The 19657-nt window shown below is 38.2% G+C and overlaps 2 protein-coding genes and 1 long non-coding RNA gene across 3 annotated transcripts; 2 read left to right on the top strand and 1 right to left on the bottom strand.

Annotated features, from left to right (window-relative positions):
* Positions 1-2950: 2950 nt before the first annotated feature.
* Positions 2951-5051, top strand: LOC118745635. Its single transcript, XR_004993669.1, has 5 exons — positions 2951-3545; positions 3607-3751; positions 3816-4124; positions 4198-4689; positions 4761-5051. It is a non-coding gene; the product is annotated as an uncharacterized LOC118745635 (long non-coding RNA).
* Positions 5052-7508: 2457 nt separating this feature from the next.
* LOC118745634 (putative nuclease HARBI1) lies at positions 7509-9412 on the top strand. Its single transcript, XM_036479174.1, has 4 exons — positions 7509-7738; positions 7802-8240; positions 8300-8444; positions 8508-9412. Exons 1-4 carry the CDS (start codon positions 7629-7631, stop codon positions 8894-8896), a joined length of 1083 nt encoding a protein of 360 aa, XP_036335067.1. The 5' UTR covers positions 7509-7628; the 3' UTR covers positions 8897-9412.
* A 322-nt stretch (positions 9413-9734) lies between these two features.
* Positions 9735-11105, bottom strand: LOC118745633. Its single transcript, XM_036479173.1, has 3 exons — positions 10869-11105; positions 10605-10806; positions 9735-10541 (listed from the first exon to the last, which is right to left on the bottom strand). Coding segments are annotated over exons 1-3 (753 nt in total). The 5' UTR covers positions 10871-11105; the 3' UTR covers positions 9735-9992.
* Between the last annotated feature and the right edge of the window lie 8552 nt (positions 11106-19657).

Below are 19657 nucleotides of genomic sequence, written 5' to 3'. Positions count from 1 at the left end.
TACTTACGTGAGTGTCATCACAGCTCAACTCCGCTTTACTTAGGCTTTGCGATGGCAGCTGCAAATTCGATACTCCATAAACTCTTCGCAATTTATATCGCTTCTGCATGCCAGCTCCGCTGACCAACAAGTCTACTACCACGGCTGGTTCCTGCGCCGCGCGCCCTGCGAACCATTACAAATTCAGTTGATGTTCACTGCCATGCACACCCAATTCCTGCAAAAGAGTATTGTCGATCATTGTGATCGACGAACCATCGTCCATTAGGGCATATGTTTCGAAGCGCTTATGTTTGTTGTACAACACGACTGGCAAAATTCTAAACAATAGCTTGCTGTCAGAGGAACCGCGACTGCAACTGAGAACTGCAGCATCCGCATCACTTGGTGGTTGTAAATACAATGAACCTTGAGTATGCGAGGAGCGTTCGGCTATTGGCATGCTCATATTACGATGGTGAATCTGTGCGGCCACATTGTTGGCCCTACATCCGCTTTCGTGAAGTAATTTATGGTGCATTCTTTTGCACCCTTCTGTGGAACAAGGCTTTTGCCGCTGGCAATTACGAGTTCCATGTCCGGCGTTAAGGCATGAGAAACACAGGCGGCGTTTCTTTATTTCGGTCCACCTGTTCGGCACAGTGAGATCGATGAACGTTCTGCACTCGGCTAGCTAGTGTGGACTCTGGCATATTGGGCATCTCACATGACGGTGCGACTCGGCGGTGTGTGCAGTACGACACGGCGTCTGGAGTCTCGTACTGACTCGACATCATAGACTGCAGTGGATTCTGTGAACGCAGTGTAGAATATCGGCCAGTCTTCTGCTTTGCCACAGAAATCCGGCAAGGCCTGCATTTGCCTAGGCAAGTAAGACGACTGTGTTGCTACAGGACCCACGTTGGCGTGAGCGGACGCCATTCAGTTCACAGAAATGACATAACTGTTAGGTGTGGCCGAATACGCATATGTATTGTGTGGCAATGGCATGCCATTAGATGTGACGTACTGAACGTTTTGAGCAGGCGCCGATGCTACGAGATGCAACGGCGATTGGCGGCTATCTGCAAATGACGTTACTGGAAGCGGATTGCCGATAGACACCGTCGGTAATTGTAGTTCCGGCGACGGCGCTGCTTGACAATGCGTTGTGGGAAATTGGGGATTTGAAGCCCCGGTCGTGTGCGCATTATCAGCTTCAGTTTGGAATTCGTGATCCCTCAGCTATGCTTCGGCTGCTTTCAGGGTATTTTCTAGCATGGTGATACGCTTTTGCATAGCCTGCATCATGACCACTTGACGAGCAGAGGATGTTGGTGGCGCAGGCGTTGGAGAGTTACGGCTAATTGCTCCGGCGGTAGTGGAGGCGGCTTTTGAGGCGCTGGCTGCGCCTTCGGCGGTAATGGCGGATTGCGTGGCACTGGCTGTGCTTGTAGCTTTGGTGGCGATTCCATCGCCGGTGATTTTCGTTCTGGCACTTTTCGACGTGGCCGGATTCGAACCTGAATCCTTACTTTCCATTTCGTTATTTAATCGGGGGCTTCGACGAGGTGATTTGCCCATGTAACTTTCAGCGATGTAATATTGCTGCAACTAAGCAGCGAGTTGGCAATGGCAATTAACTTCCAAATAAAATTTGCAGTTCCAAGTATATGGCAGACACACTGCGAAATACAGATGTCGTCGATTCCGCTGGCGAATTTAACGCGAATCCAAATAAAACGCTTTAATTGTGTCTGCTTAACTCGACTTCAGTTCAGATTCGGTTTATTTCTAAAGGTTAAGAAGTTATTTTAGCATATGCAAATGTACAAATAGGTAATACTTACCGCAGTGTGTCCATCGCTTTTCTCCAATGATCGACGATTGAACTAATGTTCTTAACTTGTGAGCGAATGTACCAAATTTGGCAAACTATGTACATACATATGTATATACAAAGGAGAAATAGCGGTTGGCACATTGCGGTTAGCGAACAAAGGCAACAAGCATTTACATTTTCACTAAACGAATGTACATATGTATATGTGTAACATAGAATATACTCCGTTTAACGGAGGAACGAACAAAAATGATAAATACTGCAAAACGGTTTGAAGTGCATAAATAGGAGTTAGGACGTTTGCGTACACACAAATGTAAGTACATACGAAGATGTGGCCAAAGAGAACGTAAATATGCAGATCATACCGTATGCAGGGGTTACTTTGACAACACTTAGGGCCGGTTGTTCAATGTCTGATTAGCACAAATCGGAGGTAGAAGCTCCGGTTAGAAACAACGACTGCTTTATCGATCACATGCTATATGCATGATGTCGAAATCGTCGATAATGATGTTTAACGGGCAAGTAATGATAACCAGACATTGAACAACCGGCCCTTAAACATTAAATAGATACATCGAACATGCTAAAGGCAAGCGGGCCGCAACAAAACGTAAAGCCCAGCTAGACGAAAATGCATTTTTGATGTCTTTCATTCGGTCCATATTCACAGACGGATAGGTTAGAAAAATAATTGCAAAAGGTATGTATAACGTTGAACAAAATTCTGTAAATTTGCTATAAGATTTTATTTGTTTTGTAGACAAAAACGTTAGATGTGTTGGTGAAGGAAAGTTATCCGTTGCATTGGACTTACTGCCATACCTAAACAAAAGCGTCAGCGTTGTCTGGCTGTCAAAAAATTCTCATGCCCTTACAATTTGTATGAAGCATACCGAAACAACGCGGCGTCAACGCTGAGCGGTTGGAAAATCCGATGTCGACAGGGCGTTAGGTATTGAAGTTGGCTGCAGAAAAGGGCGAAACTGTCATTTTCGTGTTACACACAAACAAACCTATGCTTATTGTTGGTGTTATTTCTGCATTTGACGTAGCGTTGACGCTTTTTTTTAGGTATGGCACTTCGGCGCTAACGCTAAGCGTCAGAAACCGCTCCGCCCAACGCTTTTGTTTAGGTATGGCAGTTAATGCGCCAAATTCACGAGCTCACTGCCGTTAAAAAAGTGTGTGTGCTGGCTTTCGATGAGATGAAGCCTACCGACGACTTCGTCAGGAAGCCCGCAAATTATGTTCAAGTGGTTATGGCGCCCCGATTATTTAAATCCTGGAAGCAACCAGTATTTTACGATTTTGATTGTAAAATAACCGTCGAACATACGATTATTTCGGCTGTGCAAAACGCTGGCTTCCCTGTTCTTGCGATGGTCTGGGATATGGGCCCATCGCCCCAAAAGCTTTGGAGAGACTTCGGTATCACTCCAGTTATACATTTAATTCACTAATACATAGCTAATTAACAATTAATTAGAACACCCATGGTTCACCAACCCTATTGACCCGGAGGCGAAGGTTTTCGCAATTGCGGATGTTTCGGATCTATTGAAGCTCATCCGAAATAATTTTATTGATACTGGATTCGTTTGGAAAGACGGTACATTAACCACGCGCGCAATCGTTGATGTTATGGGGTTCACATCTGTATCCGACCTATCCATAACATTCAAGTTAACAGAAGAGCACTTAGCTGTAAAAGGGATAGGTATGTTAATAATAACTATTATGTAATCTCGTAGCTAATGTAATTGACGCAAAACTTTCAGGCAAACAAAATATAAAATTGGCGACACAGTTGATTTCTAACACGACTGCAAACAAGCGATTAAGACAGCTGAACTAATTCAGTTGGTGAATGATTGGTACGGCGTGCTCATTTCCTCCGTTAAAATGTTAAACTATCCTGGAAAGGTAATATTTCATTAAGTTAACAAATTAAAAATAAATGTATTGTCTCCATATAATTTACTTGAAGGTCCCATTTGGACGGAAGATGCAGCAGCAGCTCCAGATTTTGGTGCGGATGAATAATTTCATGTCAGATGTTGTCATCCCTCGTAAAAATTGCATCAACAGTTTCAAAGAAGAGTTTTGGTAACGAATGACGCACTGTTACAGTTGTACGAGTATGTGGTAGTAAAGTACAACTTCAACTGAGTTGTCACACGGCGTCTAAATCAAGATTTGCTGCAGCACTTCTTCGGGAACATACGAAGCAATGGAGGATTAAACGATCACCCTAAGCCGAAGGAGTTTAGGTACAGGCTCCGAAAATATATTTTAGGTAAGTTTGCAAAAAAAATATCTTTAAAATGTTTATTTAATTATGTATTATCCACTCCTGAATTATTTTTCAGCAAGAAATGCCAAAAATCTGAAAAAAAACAGTCAACGTCGAGCAGGATTCTGTTGAATGGCTGAATACATCAAACCCGCAGGTGTTGTGTGGAAACAGGGTGTTCGGAAATAGCTACAGATGAACATGAAGTAGAAGAACCAGAGTCAGGGGAAGCAGAATCGGAAGTGGTTGACGCTATGAGTGTCGCTCACGCCAAGGGCGATGGCGATGTGCTGGAAGGAGATGCAGATGTGCTGCATGGCGATGCGCTAGAATATATGTACGTGTACGTGCCTTGGAACCAAACGAAATGGTTTTCTGTCAACATTGTTTCACCACCTACTGGCGAGGTAGCAACACCGGTCGGTTAGTGACAGCAAAGATGAGAAATTCATCAGTACACCGACATCATCACCCCTCAAAGAATCGCGCCTGAAAGTGTAAACCGGGCAATAATTTCATTAAATTAAAATCCAAGGCAACGCTTGTTGGTACTTGGGATTTCAAACAGGTGAGACTATAGCTTAAATGTTTGATGAAATTAATGATATGTATGTATGCAAATTTCTATTTTGGTTGCAGATGCGTTATTTCGTATCACAATTGGAGTTCTTCACTGAGCAAGTTCAGTTCAGAACTCTACCATTTCTGGTCACTACCAGGCCTGCGCAAGAACTACCGCCACAACTAAAATAGAAGCAACCACAACCACCAGAACAACGCATCAAGCGAAATCTTCTACTCAGGACCACAAAAGACTCGTGCGCATTTGTGCAATGTGTTTTGAGAAACTCTGAGGCAACAGAGTAATTTTTACGTGAAGATATCGATAGCAGCGCACTGCTTCGCTACAGCAATCAGAATTTCCTGAAATTCTTAAGGCCCGTCCACATACAACTTTGGCGTTGCGTCGGCGCTGGCGTCGCTTTGACAGCAGCGCGAGTAACGCCCGTGCTTGCTACAATGAACGCTTAGCAGAGAATACTTTGGTCACTAAATTAACATACTAGCGGCAGAAAAACCAAAATTTTACATCAATAATTGCATTAACAAATATATTTCTTGCCCGCATTTGATTAAAAATGAAAATTGAATCACATAATTTTGATTATTTGGAACAGCTGACGAATGACGCGCGCGAAAAGTTGAGAGTTGGTAATCTTTCTGCGTTGTGTTGGCGTTGGCGTTGCCCAACTTTGGTTATGTGGAGACTTTCATATAAATGCATGTATTCATAGTCAGCTGTCGAAGCGACGCCAACGCCAACGCAACGCCAAAGTTGTATGTAAACGGGCCTTTACGACTAAAGTTAGGCCCTGCGGCCTTGTATTATTCTTGCCTTCTTCAACTGCGCACACTCGCCGTTCTTAAGTTCGATGGGCAACTCTCCAAGCCGTAATCACAATGGGTCCCATTTTAAAAATATATTGAAATGTTTAAATATACATAACATGCATGCACGTATAGATCTAGATCTTATTGCATTATACACAGTAAAATAAGAAAATTACTCATTAATTCTACTTTACACATTTGTGGCAAAACTTGTCTTTATTAGTTAAAATAAGTTACTTTTTAATAATTTTGCCATACTAATGAACTAGTAAATAACTGTATCGACATGCTACTGGAGCTTTGAGGGTTTGCGTTTACTAGATGTACATCACTTATCTGTAAGTACAAATTTACATTGTGTAGATGTTTTATTGTAAAACAAATAAATAAAACATAAATATTACTTTATACTGGTGAAAATGTTTCAAATGTTATCTGTGAACAAGGCAGCTACTGCCTTTTCAACGTGTTTAAGAAAAGCAATACTAATTAGTAATTTTCATGTGGGTGTCTGTGTATATCAGTAGGTATAAATAAGTATCTATGTAAGCATACACATGAATAGTATGCAAACCTTCATACAAGTACATATGTATAAAACTGTAATGTATATTAAACAAATGACACAGCAGGCCCCGTTCCGAAATCCGCTCTTGATAGTTTTTTAAAATCTAGTTGACAGACCGCATCTATTAGTCTTAGGAATTGCTCTTTATTGGCGCTGTAACCGCCTAAGTGATTTTGGCCGAGTCCAAAACAGCACGCCAGTCATTTCTCTTCTATGCCAACTTTCGCCAATAGGAAAAGCCAATTGAAGCCAAGTCCTTCTCCACCTGGTCTTTCCAACGCAGAGGAGACCCTCCTCTTCCTCTGTTGCCAGCATCGCGGCCCCCATTAAATACTTTCAGAGCAGGAGCATTTCTTTCCATTCGAACGACATGGCCAAGCCAGCAGAGCCGCTGAATTTTAATTCGCTGCACTATGTCTATATCGCTGTAAAGCTCATACAGCTCATCGTTAAATCGCCTGCGGTATTCGCCATCGCCAACGCGTAAAGGTCCGTAAATCTTTCGCAGAATCTTTCTCTCGAAAACTCCAAGAGCCGCAAAGGCATGATGAGTGACTTATATAGAGTGAACTTTGTACGACGATACAGGACTTTACTTCTCAATTGCCTACTCAGTCCAAAGTAGCACTTGTTGGCAAGAGTACTTCAACGTTGGATTTCAAGGCTGTCATTCTTATTGGTGTTAATGCTGGTTCCCAAAAAAAACCGAGTCATCAACTTTTTCAAACTTGTAACTGTCAACAGTGACGTGTGTGCCAAGTCGCCTATGCTCTGACTGTTTGTGTGATGACAGGAGATACTTCGTTTTGTCCTCTTTTACCACCAGACCCATTCGATTTGCTTCTTTATCTAATCCCGAAAGGCAGGACAGACGTAGCCCTTGTTTTTACCGATAATATCGATGTCGTCGGCAGACGCCAGTAATTGTACGCTCTTGTTAAGTATTGTGCTTGAGCGGTTAAATTCTGCAGTTCTTATTATCTTCTCCAACATCAGATTAAAGATATTAGACGAAAGGGAGGAAACCTCGTTTGGTGTCAAACAAATTGGTTTTGACAAAGCTGATGGAATTGCTCAAAGTCATTTTACATAGCCGTATTAAATTTCGCGGGGATACCAAATTCAGACATCGCGGTATAAAGACAACTTCTCTTCGTGCTGTCGAAAGCGGCTTTGAAATCGACAAATAGATGGTGTGTCGCTCCTATTCTCGCGGGCCTTTTCCAAGATTTGGCGTATTGTGAATACCTGGGCCCTTACTCTGTAGTTCGAGTCGAAAGGTTGTTCTATTCGAAAGCCAAATTCGAATCGAAGCCACATTCGTACTCCATAGTTCTTCGAATCAACTTTCGAAGATATTCGAAAAAAGAGAGCAACACTGTTCGCGAAATGTCAAACGCAAAGCAAAATAAAGAAAGAAACTAAAATCAAAACAAGATGAAATTGCTAACATTTCGATTGTGAAGTTTGTGCACTTAAGAACTCAGTAATTGTTGTGTTAAATATATTTAATATTAGTGAAAGTCCTTGATAAAAAAAATTACCAAATGGATCCAGTGGCGATATGGTTGGAAGCAGATGAAGGCCAAGTGGCGGAACGAGTGCAATTGAGAGCGCTTAGGGATAAGGCCAACATATTCACTCTCAATGATAAATGGTAAAAGGATTGCTTTATTTGTGACTATTTATATTTTATGTATTTATAATTATCTCTTTACAGTTTTACGCAAAATTTCCGCCTAAACAAGCAAGCGTTTCGGTACGTGCTAAATGCCATTACGCCGGAGTTAAGTACTCCTCGAAAATCCACAGCAATTCCGCCCATTATTAAGCTGGCCGCCGCAACGAAATTATTGGGGCAAGGAGGTTACCAACACCAAATTGGCCAAGACCAACACGTAGGCCTTTCTCAGCAGTCAATGTCACGCTGCCTTATTGAAGTGTGCAAAGCCATTGAGAAAACGCTTTGCCAACTACACATTAATTTTGCAAGTACGGACGCAGAGGAAACAGAGGCGAAATTATACTTCTATGAAAAGTGTGGCATTCCGGGCGTGTTGTTTGCAATAGATGGCACACATATACAAATGATAAGACCAACAAGGAATGAGCATTTGTACTACAATAGAAAACTGAAGCACAGTATGAATGCAATGGTTGTAAGTATTGCATTATCATGAAGGTTTTCAACAACAATTTTTCAAATTAAAATTCTTAGATGTGTGACCACAAGATGAGAATTAGAGCTGTTGACGCGCGATACGGTGGTGCATGCCATGATTCCCATGTATGGAACCTGTCCAGTGAGAGAAGGGCTTTAAAAGCTCGTTTTGATAATGGCGAGAGAGGGATATGGAGTCTTGGTTAGCATCAATTAATACTTTAATAACGATAATATATTAATAATTGCATTCAAATTATTTAAGGCGACTCAGGATATCCATTGGAACCATGGATGTTAACTCCCTATCGTAATGCCGCCGAAAATTCAGCGGAAGGCCGGTTTAATCACTGCCATGCCAAAGGACGGTCAATCATCGAACGAGTATTTGGAATATTGAAAGGAAGGTTTCGATGTCTTTTGGCAGCACGCGAGCTGCATTATACTCCGCAAAAGGTTTCAGCTATAATGAACGTTTGCTGCGCTTTGCACAACATTTGTCTGCAATTTAAAGCTGAGCTGCAACCTTCAGAAGTTTTTCCCACAGAAGATGTACATTTATTAGAAACTGTGTATATGGTGGAAGCGGACAGTAGTACAGCAAATATTTCTAGGAACTTAAGAGATGAAATAAGAAACAGTTTAATTGCATAGGTGTAGCAAAATATTTTATTAATTCAAGTGTGTGTATACATAGTAGCTCAAAATCAAATCATAAAGTGATATTTTAACAATATTCGCAATGTTTTTAATTCTGAAACTTTTTTGTAAATATTTTAAAATAGTATAGCTGATTATCTAAAAAAATCGTATAAATCTAAGTTGTAAACTTGTGCCAAAATTAGGAAATATCAACAAATTTTCATACAAATTGCCAACTTTTTTACTAGAATTTCTTGACAAAAATTTGGCCTGTTAAACTTAAATATAATGTGGAAGTTCTAAGTCCATAAAAAATTCCGTTGATTTTTGATAACTTTCTTTGCTGACGGTCTTGGACATTTTTTTCCATACAAAGTATATTTTTTTATATGGAAGAAAATGCACAACACCGCAAAGAAAGTTATCAAAAATCAGCGGAATTTTTTATGGACTTCGAACTTCCACATTATATTTAAGTTTAACAGGCCAAATTTTTTCAAGTAATTTTAGTAAAAAAAGTTGGCTATTTGTATGAAAATTTGTTGATATTTTCCTAATTTTGACACAAGTTTACAACTTAGATTTCTATGATTTCTGTTAGATAATCAGCATTACTTTTTTAAAAAATGTATTAAAAAAGTTTCAGAATTAAAAACATTGCGAATATTGTAAAAATATCAACAATAAATAAATAAAATAAAAGTATTTTTTCAGTCTTCATTTTATAAAATTACATATGTAAAACATTTCTAGGAACCTAAGACACAAAATATAGTTTAGTTTCATTGGTATATAAAAAAAAATGTAAAAATATTCATTAGCTTTTTCATTCACAGGTAACAATTCAACAAAAAATTACATACAACTAATTCATTGATTGCTTGGATTTGAAATTATCATAAAAATAAAAAATATTCATTATTTTTGATTAATACAACTAGCAACTTCTGTACCTTAATCTGCTATTTAAAAAATAAATAACTTAAAAAACAATTCATCAGTCTTCAAAGGAACAAAAAACTTATAAAATATGAATTCGTAAAAATAACTACACTTAAATCAACTATTTACAAAGTTTAGCTTTTAGCTTCAGTGCTTTTAATTTCAGTTATCTTTTATTTTTTTCATTTTTTTTGAAAAATTCAAATTTTTCTCGTTTTAATTGAAGTTTAGCCTCTTCGAGCTCAACATTGCTCTTAAAATATCTACTTAAACTATTTAAATTATCACATACTTCGTCCAGCTTTTTCATCGAATTTTCGTGATATTGGCATTGGTTTTCCACTTGCAGTTTTAGCAAATTGTCTTTGCCGAGTGGTAGTGAGCGTGCGCGATTCGGGGGTGCAATAACAATCGGTGGCGTAGTGGGGATAGCATTCGGTGGCTGATTCTCTGCATCATTACTTGGATATTCTTCAGGCTCCAAGTTTATACAGTCAAGTGGGCTAGATGATGCAGGATCGCCGAAGGTAGTAGCACCAAAGCGCATTGTTTCAGTCTCGCCATTTATAGATTCATCTATGTTCAGTAACGCAACCACTTGTTCTTCCGTCGCAGTTAATGAACAGAATCTCGATGGTCCACCTCCTGTTCCCGACATGCTCTCCTTATTCCTTCGCAACTTCGCCTTAATATTGCTTGTATAATCTGCCCATATCTACATAAAAAAAAATTATAACGTTTTACAATATGGTTCACAAAAACATAATAAATTTGTTACCTTTTTCCATTCAGTGAAGTTATGAGTTGGAGGTCCGCATGATTTAAGCTCATTTTCTAGCCTCTTCCACAGATTATTAGAGGTTTGCTTTGCAGCTAAACCCTTAATTTGACCTTTCGCCAAATCGCTGTGTTCCATCATAAAATTTACCAATATTTCAAATTGTCGAGGCTTGGTATTTGGTTGTTTGATTTTCGTTGTCCTAAAAATTATTTTTTGATTAAATAAATACACATTTTCACAAATATTATTGCAATTACTTACATTTTTGCGGACGTCCGAGTGCTTGGTTGCTGTCGAATAGAATTTTCTACAATTCCACCATTTTGACATTTGCTTTCGATGCAGGGAGTACCAAATTTTCGAAAATTCGAAAGGGGATAAAGAAAATTCGAAGGGAACAGAATGGAATTCAAACATCGAACGAATGTTACTCGAAAGGTGCTTTCAGAGTACCAATCGTTCGAAAGCGAACAAATTTTTTTTCGAATCGAACTACAGAGTAAGGGCCCTGATCTATGGTGGACTTTCCAGGCCTAAAGCCACACTGATAAGGTCCAATCAGTTCGTTGACGACACAATACACTCGATAACACCTTATAACCTTTGCTTAGAAGGCTGATCCCGCGGTATTTGGCAGGTCGCCTTTTTTTGATTGGGCAGGGCACACTTAAATTCCAGCCGTCGGGCATGCGTTCTTCTGACCATATCTGCATAAGAGCTGAATAGCTCGGCTGGCAGGCCGTCAGCTTTGTTTTTCAGCCGCGTAATCGCTATTCCTACCTCGTCATAGTTAGGCGGTGGGACATCGACTACATCGTCATCGACTGGGGGCTCGGGTTCATCTTCTCCACTACTTTCAGTGCTGCTGCCATTCAATAGGGTGGAAAATTTCTCCCTCCATAATTTAAGTACATTCTGGACATGCAAGTTGTTGTAAAATCTATTTTGTAGATATGGTATCATACATGCTGTGTTTGAAATATTACCAGTCGTTTCATATGATTAGCATTTAATATGTTCAAAGGTTCAAAGACTTCAGACGCAGTCCCCAAAATCATCTTATGACAGCGAAAGAGAAGCGGTTCTTCGGAAGCTGGATCACCGACTAAAAACTCACTATCTGCCAGATGATTATCTTCATCCAGTAGACGCAGTTTTCGTTCCTTGCTACTAGGCAGTATGCATTAGCAAGAGCACATTAAACACATATAAATCCGTTTAATAGATCACTTCATATAATCAGATAATCTCTTCGTAGAGTTGCGGTAGAGGAATTTCAGTTATCTTTAGCACTGTGAGCATCAGTTTATAAATTTTTATTGAATCATCCTTCAACGGTGGTAGCACGAATTTCAATATTAACGTAATTTGTTAAGCAGTGACGATAGTTATTAATTGCGTTGGGATTATGTTTCCACAACCACTCCACTTAAAATTATTATGAAATCGGAAATATGTGGCAAAAGACGTTCACTACGGGCCAGCATTTCAGTTTGTTTCATGGTACAAGCACATAATACTGTTCAATTTTTATAAATTATATTTTATTTATTTTAATGCATTGCATTTGTATGCAAAATGGTTATTTTCTGAATTGTCAAACTTGTTTACATTGGTGTAATTTGAGATTTCTCGTTTGACATTTTATGTTCCTCAGCAACAACAAAATACATGGCAGGGTTGCATTTGATCTTCTGATCGTACCCTGTGTTTCTACCAAACAACCAAGATTGAATGGTAGGTTGCTTAATCAATCCTACCAAATCCCGCCAAAAAACATGCAGCTGTTCAGCACAAAATAGGTTTGTTCGCCGAAAATCCAGCAAGAATTATCCAACACTCAAAATAAATAAAGAAAGAAAAAGAAAAAATTCTCTCAAATGCTCTCTGATGTGAGAAGCTTGCAAATTTCTGCACGAACACAAATTTGCCAGCTGGTGTTCACGGTTGAATTTCAAACATAATAAATTTTTATAGAATTTTTAAAATACTTTCAGATGGACAAAAACAGGATATACTTACATGTATATTTCTTGTTTCCCTGAAATTCTTTAACATTTCAATTTCTTTATGGTACTAGCTGTCGGGTTTCTTAAATCGATTCCGATTGCGAATACAATTTTTTTCAGCCGAGTTAAGTTTAAATCATTCGAATTAACTAAATTAATTATATCAACAAGTACTTACTTCCTTTTTTCATAAAAAATCGCTCGTGTTTATAAATTTTTAAATTTAACGAACTTATTTATTCAAAGTATCGTCGACAAAAATGCAACCATGTGCCACATGTTTTTCGTGATTGCAAATTCTTGCTGGCTAAAATTTTTCCAGCAAGAATTTGCAACTTCTCTCAGGAGAACTGTCACTTTGCGCTCTCAGCTTTTGAGTGACGGATAATTTTTCGGTCTGCACGTACGCGATTTGAGCAAAAATCATGATAATTCGTACAAATTTTTTGCTCGACGAACAAACCTAATGTAAACAAACAAGCAAATGCAACAACAATTTCAAGGAACAAGCAGCAGTGCTGCCAATTGTTTGGGCATTTTTAAACAAAGTTGATCTGAAACCCAACGAAAGGTAAATGGTAACAATCCACAATTAAACTTAAGTGCCGTTTAAATATTCATTTGAAATTGGCCCTAAGAATTAAGACACATTTTCTTCTAATGAGCTGTTGTTAATCATTACAGCTGTGCAATTTTTACACAACATAGAAGAAGAGGTGGTGATAATTTCTGCATCCTTCTTAACTAAAAAAAATTATGTTTGGATTATGACACTCTTGCAGCAAATGAGCGATATTAATTCGTTAGCACCTCGATTTTACTTCAGTGCCTCTAAATGTATCTAAAACAAGTATGTATGTCCTGCTGCGTATGCAGGACAGGATACCAGTATGTGCGTATCTCTCGAGCGGCAGTTTAATGCTTTGGCCACTCGGCCATTGCGACTGTTTCAGCGGCGCGGGCAAAAGCTATGCAGAAACGCTATCAGTTGACTGTTTTTGTTTGTTTTCGACACACATTTTTGGTGAACTTTTTATGACTCTCTTCTTCTGAAATTCAAGGCCGCCTTACTATGGGAGCGTATGCAAACAGTAAACTATAAAGCCCTTTTTCTCGAGTTTTTTATTTTTTGGATTAAGACAATCTTGCAGTGATATGTATGAGAATATGTGAATATTTATATTGTCCGACCTATCATGAATTCCGTCGGAGATCCAGACGTTGTCATATCGGGAAATCGAAATTCTCCCGCAAATTCGAAATTCGTGTGAATGGTGTCACTGATTTCGCGTTATTTTATTTTGATTTAGAATTATTAAACCAAAACATAAGAACAAACAACAACCAAAGCCATCACTAGCTACGAATGCGTCGGAATTGCTGATAGCATTTCTCCCGAATTCGTGATTTTTTCACGACGGGAGTTCACTCGGAATCTGTGATAGACTTGTGTGTGTTTCCAGCAGTATGTACATATGTATAAGATCGAAATCAACAAACCGCACAAACGAGTCAGACGTGACTTTAAGGTTTTTTGATCTAGGCTATAGCGACACTGCTTTGTGTCTTTAGTACATATTTTGCAAAACTATCCAAAAATTTTACATTTGGGGTGTTCACAGTTCGTTCCAAATAGTGTCTCAAAATGTAGACGTCTACATTTTAAGACGTTTTCTAACCGTAAAATCTGTGGTGTTGTTGTTTCCCATACAAAATTGGAAAACGACGCCGTCTACATTTTGTCACACTCAAAGGTATGTTTTTTACGCGTCTACATTTTGCAACCTCGCAGCAGGGTTGCATTATGGCAATACTAATCACATTTTTTTATTTATTGGGCACGTTTTCTGTATTTGCATTTAATTTGAGCGCAATTTCTGATGAAAAGAAACAAATCAAGGAAAAGAAATAACAAATATTACGAATTGGTAATTAAGTTAAATAATTACAATTTTTCACAAACAAAATCGAAAGGCGACATATAAAACATTCACACAAGGAAGAAATGTCTGGCAACACCAGCAAAGTTTTGAGACGATTTTACGACGACTGCTAGAAAGGGGTGCTCACAGTTTGATGCTAAAGATGTCTCAAAATGTAGACGTCTACATTTTCAGACACAATTTGGAACGAACTGTGAACACCCCAATTGAATTCATTATTTAAACTGTTTTCCTACGCCAAAAAAATTATCCGTCCCTGCAAAAATCGCGACTACTCCATGCATGCATGTAAAAAGTACTCCCGAAGGACCAAGGAGTACTCTAAAATTAACCACAATTCATATACAAAATATGGTCCAATTAACATTGCGAGGTTCTAGGGCAGGACCATATACTCCATCTCTGCATTACATCAGAGTAGCACAAAACTACTCCAACATACTCCAATGACATTGTTGTATATTTTTTCATTTATTCACGCGTTTGTTCTTCACCTTCTCCACCGGCGTGAAATATTAGTAGCTACGGTTCGAGAGACGAAGTTGCATGGCAAAACACTGTTGAATGGCGCCGGATACAACGTGAACCGTCGAGATCGCGAGCGAGATAATGGTGGTGGCCTAGCGTTCATCACGCACCACACCGTGCAGTATCGTCTTATCAAAGCAGACATCGACCGCAGGGATACCATCCTAGAATGTCAGGGTATTGCTATCCGGTCAGGCGATAGCGAGGTCGAAAAATGTAACGTATATATACCAGTGTTGCCTTAAAAAAATTACCAAACTCCTCAAAAATAAATGAAAAATCCTCAAAATCTGAAGAAATTACTCAAATTCATTCGTTATCGAGATTTTACAAGTTCAAAATAAGCTGAAAATATAACGATGGAATTAAAAATGTATTGATAACATTTTGAATATTTAGCAGCAAATGCAGATGTGCTTAAGAGCGAAAAAGACCACACAAGCGCACTATGGGCAATATGAGGCATTTGCTGATCAAAAATCTGTAACTTTTTTTGTTTTTAAAGTTACGATCATGAAATTTTGCGTGAAGACAGTGCAAACCATGTAAATTTAAACCGTGCATTTTTAATTTTTGTATCTCATTTGGTTCCCGAGATATAGACCCATATGTGGACTTGGAAAACATAAAAAGTACACTTTCTGATTAAATGGAAAGAAGATATTTGAATATTGGTATTAAACGATTGTTTTTATAAAATATTATTTCAGATATATTTATAATTTTTAGATAGATTACCCTTTATTTAAAAAAAAAAAATTTTACTGAACTATTGCATTATAGTAGGTGCCATAAGAAAAGTATATAAAAACACCCTAATAAAAAAAATCTTCAAGAGTATACCAAATTGAGTTTTGAAAAAAGCTTATTGTTTTCTAAAACTTATTAGGGGTATTCTCTGAGTCTCGCAAAGCCCTTGCATGGAGCACAGATTGCACGGATTGCACGGTAAAAACCGGTTTTCGTATGGGACAGCTTTGCAAACCGTGCACCGTGCAAGGGCTTTACAAGACTCAGAAAATACCCCTATTGACTAAAAATAGTATATGTTTTGCATATTAAAAATACTTTTATCAAAATGCTTCATTTATTTGCGGTATCAATCGCTTCACAATCTGGAATGAATTCACTTATTTTCAACAGGCCTAGAGCATCTTGGTCAAGTTCTTTGGTGATTCTTGCGTATGGCTTATGAATGCTTGTTATGTATGGATCTGATGTATACAATAATGTACGGAAGATATCTTCGTTTGTCGCCAATCTTGAGTGTTTTCTTGCGTGATGTAGCCTAAATTTCTTGTAGTCTTTGTTGCGGGACTCTTGTGCGTTTTCTGAAAGTTGTCCGATTGGTAATACAGCAAAATGTTTTATAACACTCTCTCCATGGATCAATAGCTTGTGCACGGAGGATGGCATATAATACCAGTTGTATTTGTTGACATATATTCTTGCTGTTTCCAATGCATAAACGCCAAACTTTTCAGCATCAGTCCTAACACCCGAAGATAAAGTTTGTAGAATGATATACAGTCTGTGTATCAGCACCTCATCAACTCCAGTTATTTCAGCAGAACAAGTGGCGTACGAAAAAATCTTCTTGCTGTATTTCCATCATTGGAGTTGCCACTTACTTGCTGTGGCTTCTCTATGATTAATCCCAGCTTTTCTCGAAAAAGTCTTTACACCGCAGTTTTCTTTTCTTCTTTTGCCCTTTTATGTACTTCATTTGTAGCAGACCATTTTTTAAAAGAAAGGTTATATGATATGTGCAAAACCATCTGCATGCATCTAATCCAGGCATGTAATGTTGATAATCCATAACGGAAAAAGCTTTCGTCTTCAGGTCTGACCGCGACTTTCTCTAAATCGTTCATTACGCGCGGAGTAGCACCACATATAGTACACGTAGAGCTGGAAGCTGTGCCTGTTAATACCTGGGTAACTTTTCCATCGACCATTGTAAGGAAAAGTTCGTACTTGTCCTGTAGTTCTTCAACATCTGTACAAATCAAAAACGGATGTAATTCATCAATTTTGGACTGTATGTTATCCACAACAGACTTTGTTTTCATTGGGGTTTACTTTGAAATTGGTCTACAAAATCTTACTGATGAAGGCGCGGGATTTTTCCAGATAATAGAACCAGATGCTTCATCAATTAATTTCAAAGGAATACAAGAAGCAATGAACAGATTTGAGTCTGAAATCAACTCAGACTCCTCTGGAAGTTGTTGCTTGTACTCGCTTTGTCCAGATGAGCCGTCACATCCCCACTTGCTATATAAAACCAAGCTTTTTAGTCCTGATGTATTCACGGAGTTAATCAATAAAATTCTCGTAGCTGTGTGTTCCATTAAATGTTGCAAAGATGTTATTTTTGCAGAATAGTTGGTTATTTCCATCGATGAATCAGGTGGGCAGCATATTTGTTCACATCTCTGTATTTTGTAATATGACGGCAACAGAAAACATTTCCTTTCATTCGTTAGGTTCCTCAGGTACAAATACTGCGCTTTGGTAAGATCTAAATCAATATAACCGCTTAAAGCTTCTTCGTCTGATAATATTTCAGCATTTATGACTCAAATGATTCTAAGACAGTTTTCTTCTTTTCGGTATCTTCCGTCCTTATATCTTCCACAATATTAGCTTCAACTCTTTCACCCTTGCAAATATGCTTCATATATGTTCTCAAATCCGTATTCTCTCAAAAGTGTAGTGTTTTTGCGCCTTTTACTTGGTTCTGAAGAAATTTCATAGGAGGTATACGGTATTCCTCGCTTTCCCGAAGATGTAGAAGCCGTAGAGAAAGCTGCATCGTCTTCAGTCATGGAAACCGGCAAACTCACCGAATGCTCTCCATCAAGCCAATCGCTATTTTCTTTAAGAAATCGATCCTTTTTGCGTTGAGCCTTAATCCAACGCGTATTGCATTGCCATAATAACTTTTTTTTTATCATTTATTACAAATTCTGCGTTGACTTCCGAGACTTGATATTTTTCCCTTAAAAATGTGGATAAGGCCGACTCATTTCTTCCGTTCTCTATATAAAAAAGCAATAGCGGACGTTTTGGAAACTTTAAAGAACTCATTGCTTCAAATTTATTGCTTCTCGAAAACAAGCTTCTTTGTTCTAAATATGTAGTTCCGAACTTTTTGAGAAAACGCAGTAAACTGCCCGTATCAGCATGCAGATGTTTCTTAACCATTGTGAATTGCAGGTACCAATACTAATTTTCCACAGTTCCAGTACCTAGCAGGTAATCGGACATATTTTTTATCGAAAACGAGCGCCCCTATTCTAGATGTATTCCTTACCCATTGTGGGTACAGGAACTGTAGAAAATTAGTATTGGTACCTGCAATTCACAATGGTTAAGAAATATCTGTATGCTGATACGGGCACTTTACTGCGTATTCCCCAAAACTTCGGTGTGAATTACAGGTATCAATATTAATTTTGTGCAGTTGGAGAACCTAGCAGGTAATCGTACATGTTTATATTTTGCGGTCAAGTATATCCTTAAAACTAGGCAGCTAACTTTTTATGGAGAGTAAATTCGTATCTCTTGATAATTCCGTATGCATGGTGTAAGGTAATTTTTTCTAAAAATTATTGGAATCTCACAAATTAAACATCAGGTAAAAGGTGCGGTTGTCTAGTTTTCGAATATATAAAATGTTTTTTGTTAGGTTTAAAGATTTATTATTTATAGGGTTAAAAGCCCAGTGATACTAGTAGCGGCTGAAATCCCGCATTCTCACTTAAAACATCATAACTTCAAATGGTGCAAACTTGCGCAAACTTTTTTTTTCGGGTAGTAGGTGGATTTTTCATGATTTTAATGAATTCAAATTCAAAACATAGCCAAGCGGCGAAAACCTTCGAATCCTTCATCGGAATTAAAAAAACGAAACAAAATGTGTTTTTTATTACAGAAGCTATTGCTGCAACCTGTTATTTCAAAATAAAGTATTTATAGCTAATTTTAGATCTGAATATAACATGTAACTCAAGTCCGTATTTCTTAATAGGTCCTTGCTAGGAAAAAATTCCCAAACTGCGGATCTGAAAATTACTGCGTTGCGAGTAAAAATTTTAATAATTTGAATATGTCAACTTCTTACGCAATGTTCACTTTATTTCATTAAATAAATACACAAAAAATCATTAGATCATTAAAGCACGCTTTATTCCCTAAAGAATGATAACAAACACTTATGTTATTTGCAACTTTTCAAAAATGCATTTATGATCACCCTTTGTACTAGCTAAATCCATAGTGAAGCGGCTTGAAAAACCAAGCGAAATATCTCTTTGCTTAAAGCTATTTATGTTGTGTATGGGAGTGGGTGAAGGTTTGACAAGACGTTTTAGGGAAATGTGAACAAAAATCTAAATTTTTTGATTTTCTGGCCGCCATATTGACGTATGATCAAACCGCCTCATTCGCAACGGAATTTTCACCGAATAAGGACGCAAGAGAGAAAAATCGAAGAAAACCAAACTTTTCTTTTTTTTAGGTTTGAAGAATGTTTGACAAGCCACTGGTGTGGTGTATTTCGCTC

The sequence above is a fragment of the Rhagoletis pomonella genome, unplaced genomic scaffold (assembly GCF_013731165.1).
Source record: "Rhagoletis pomonella isolate Grant_MI unplaced genomic scaffold, Rhpom_1.0 Rhpom_scaffold_00009, whole genome shotgun sequence".
Lineage (NCBI taxonomy): Eukaryota > Metazoa > Arthropoda > Insecta > Diptera > Tephritidae > Rhagoletis > Rhagoletis pomonella.
This window is presented reverse-complemented; position numbering and strand designations above follow the sequence as displayed.

What these genes read in the sequence shown, in the direction of transcription:
- LOC118745634 (XM_036479174.1), top strand. Translation starts at nt 7,629, where the DNA reads ATGGATCCAGTGGCGATATGGTTGGAAGCAGATGAAGGCCAAGTGGCG. An exon ending in TTCACTCTCAATGATAAATG is followed by an intron (nt 7,739 to 7,801) that starts GTAAAAGGATTG and finishes ATCTCTTTACAG; the next exon opens with TTTTACGCAAAATTTCCGCC. An exon ending in GAGAGGGATATGGAGTCTTG is followed by an intron (nt 8,445 to 8,507) that starts GTTAGCATCAAT and finishes AAATTATTTAAG; the next exon opens with GCGACTCAGGATATCCATTG.
- LOC118745633 (XM_036479173.1), bottom strand. An exon ending in ACTTCACTGAATGGAAAAAG is followed by an intron (nt 10,542 to 10,604) that starts GTAACAAATTTA and finishes TTTTTTATGTAG; the next exon opens with ATATGGGCAGATTATACAAG.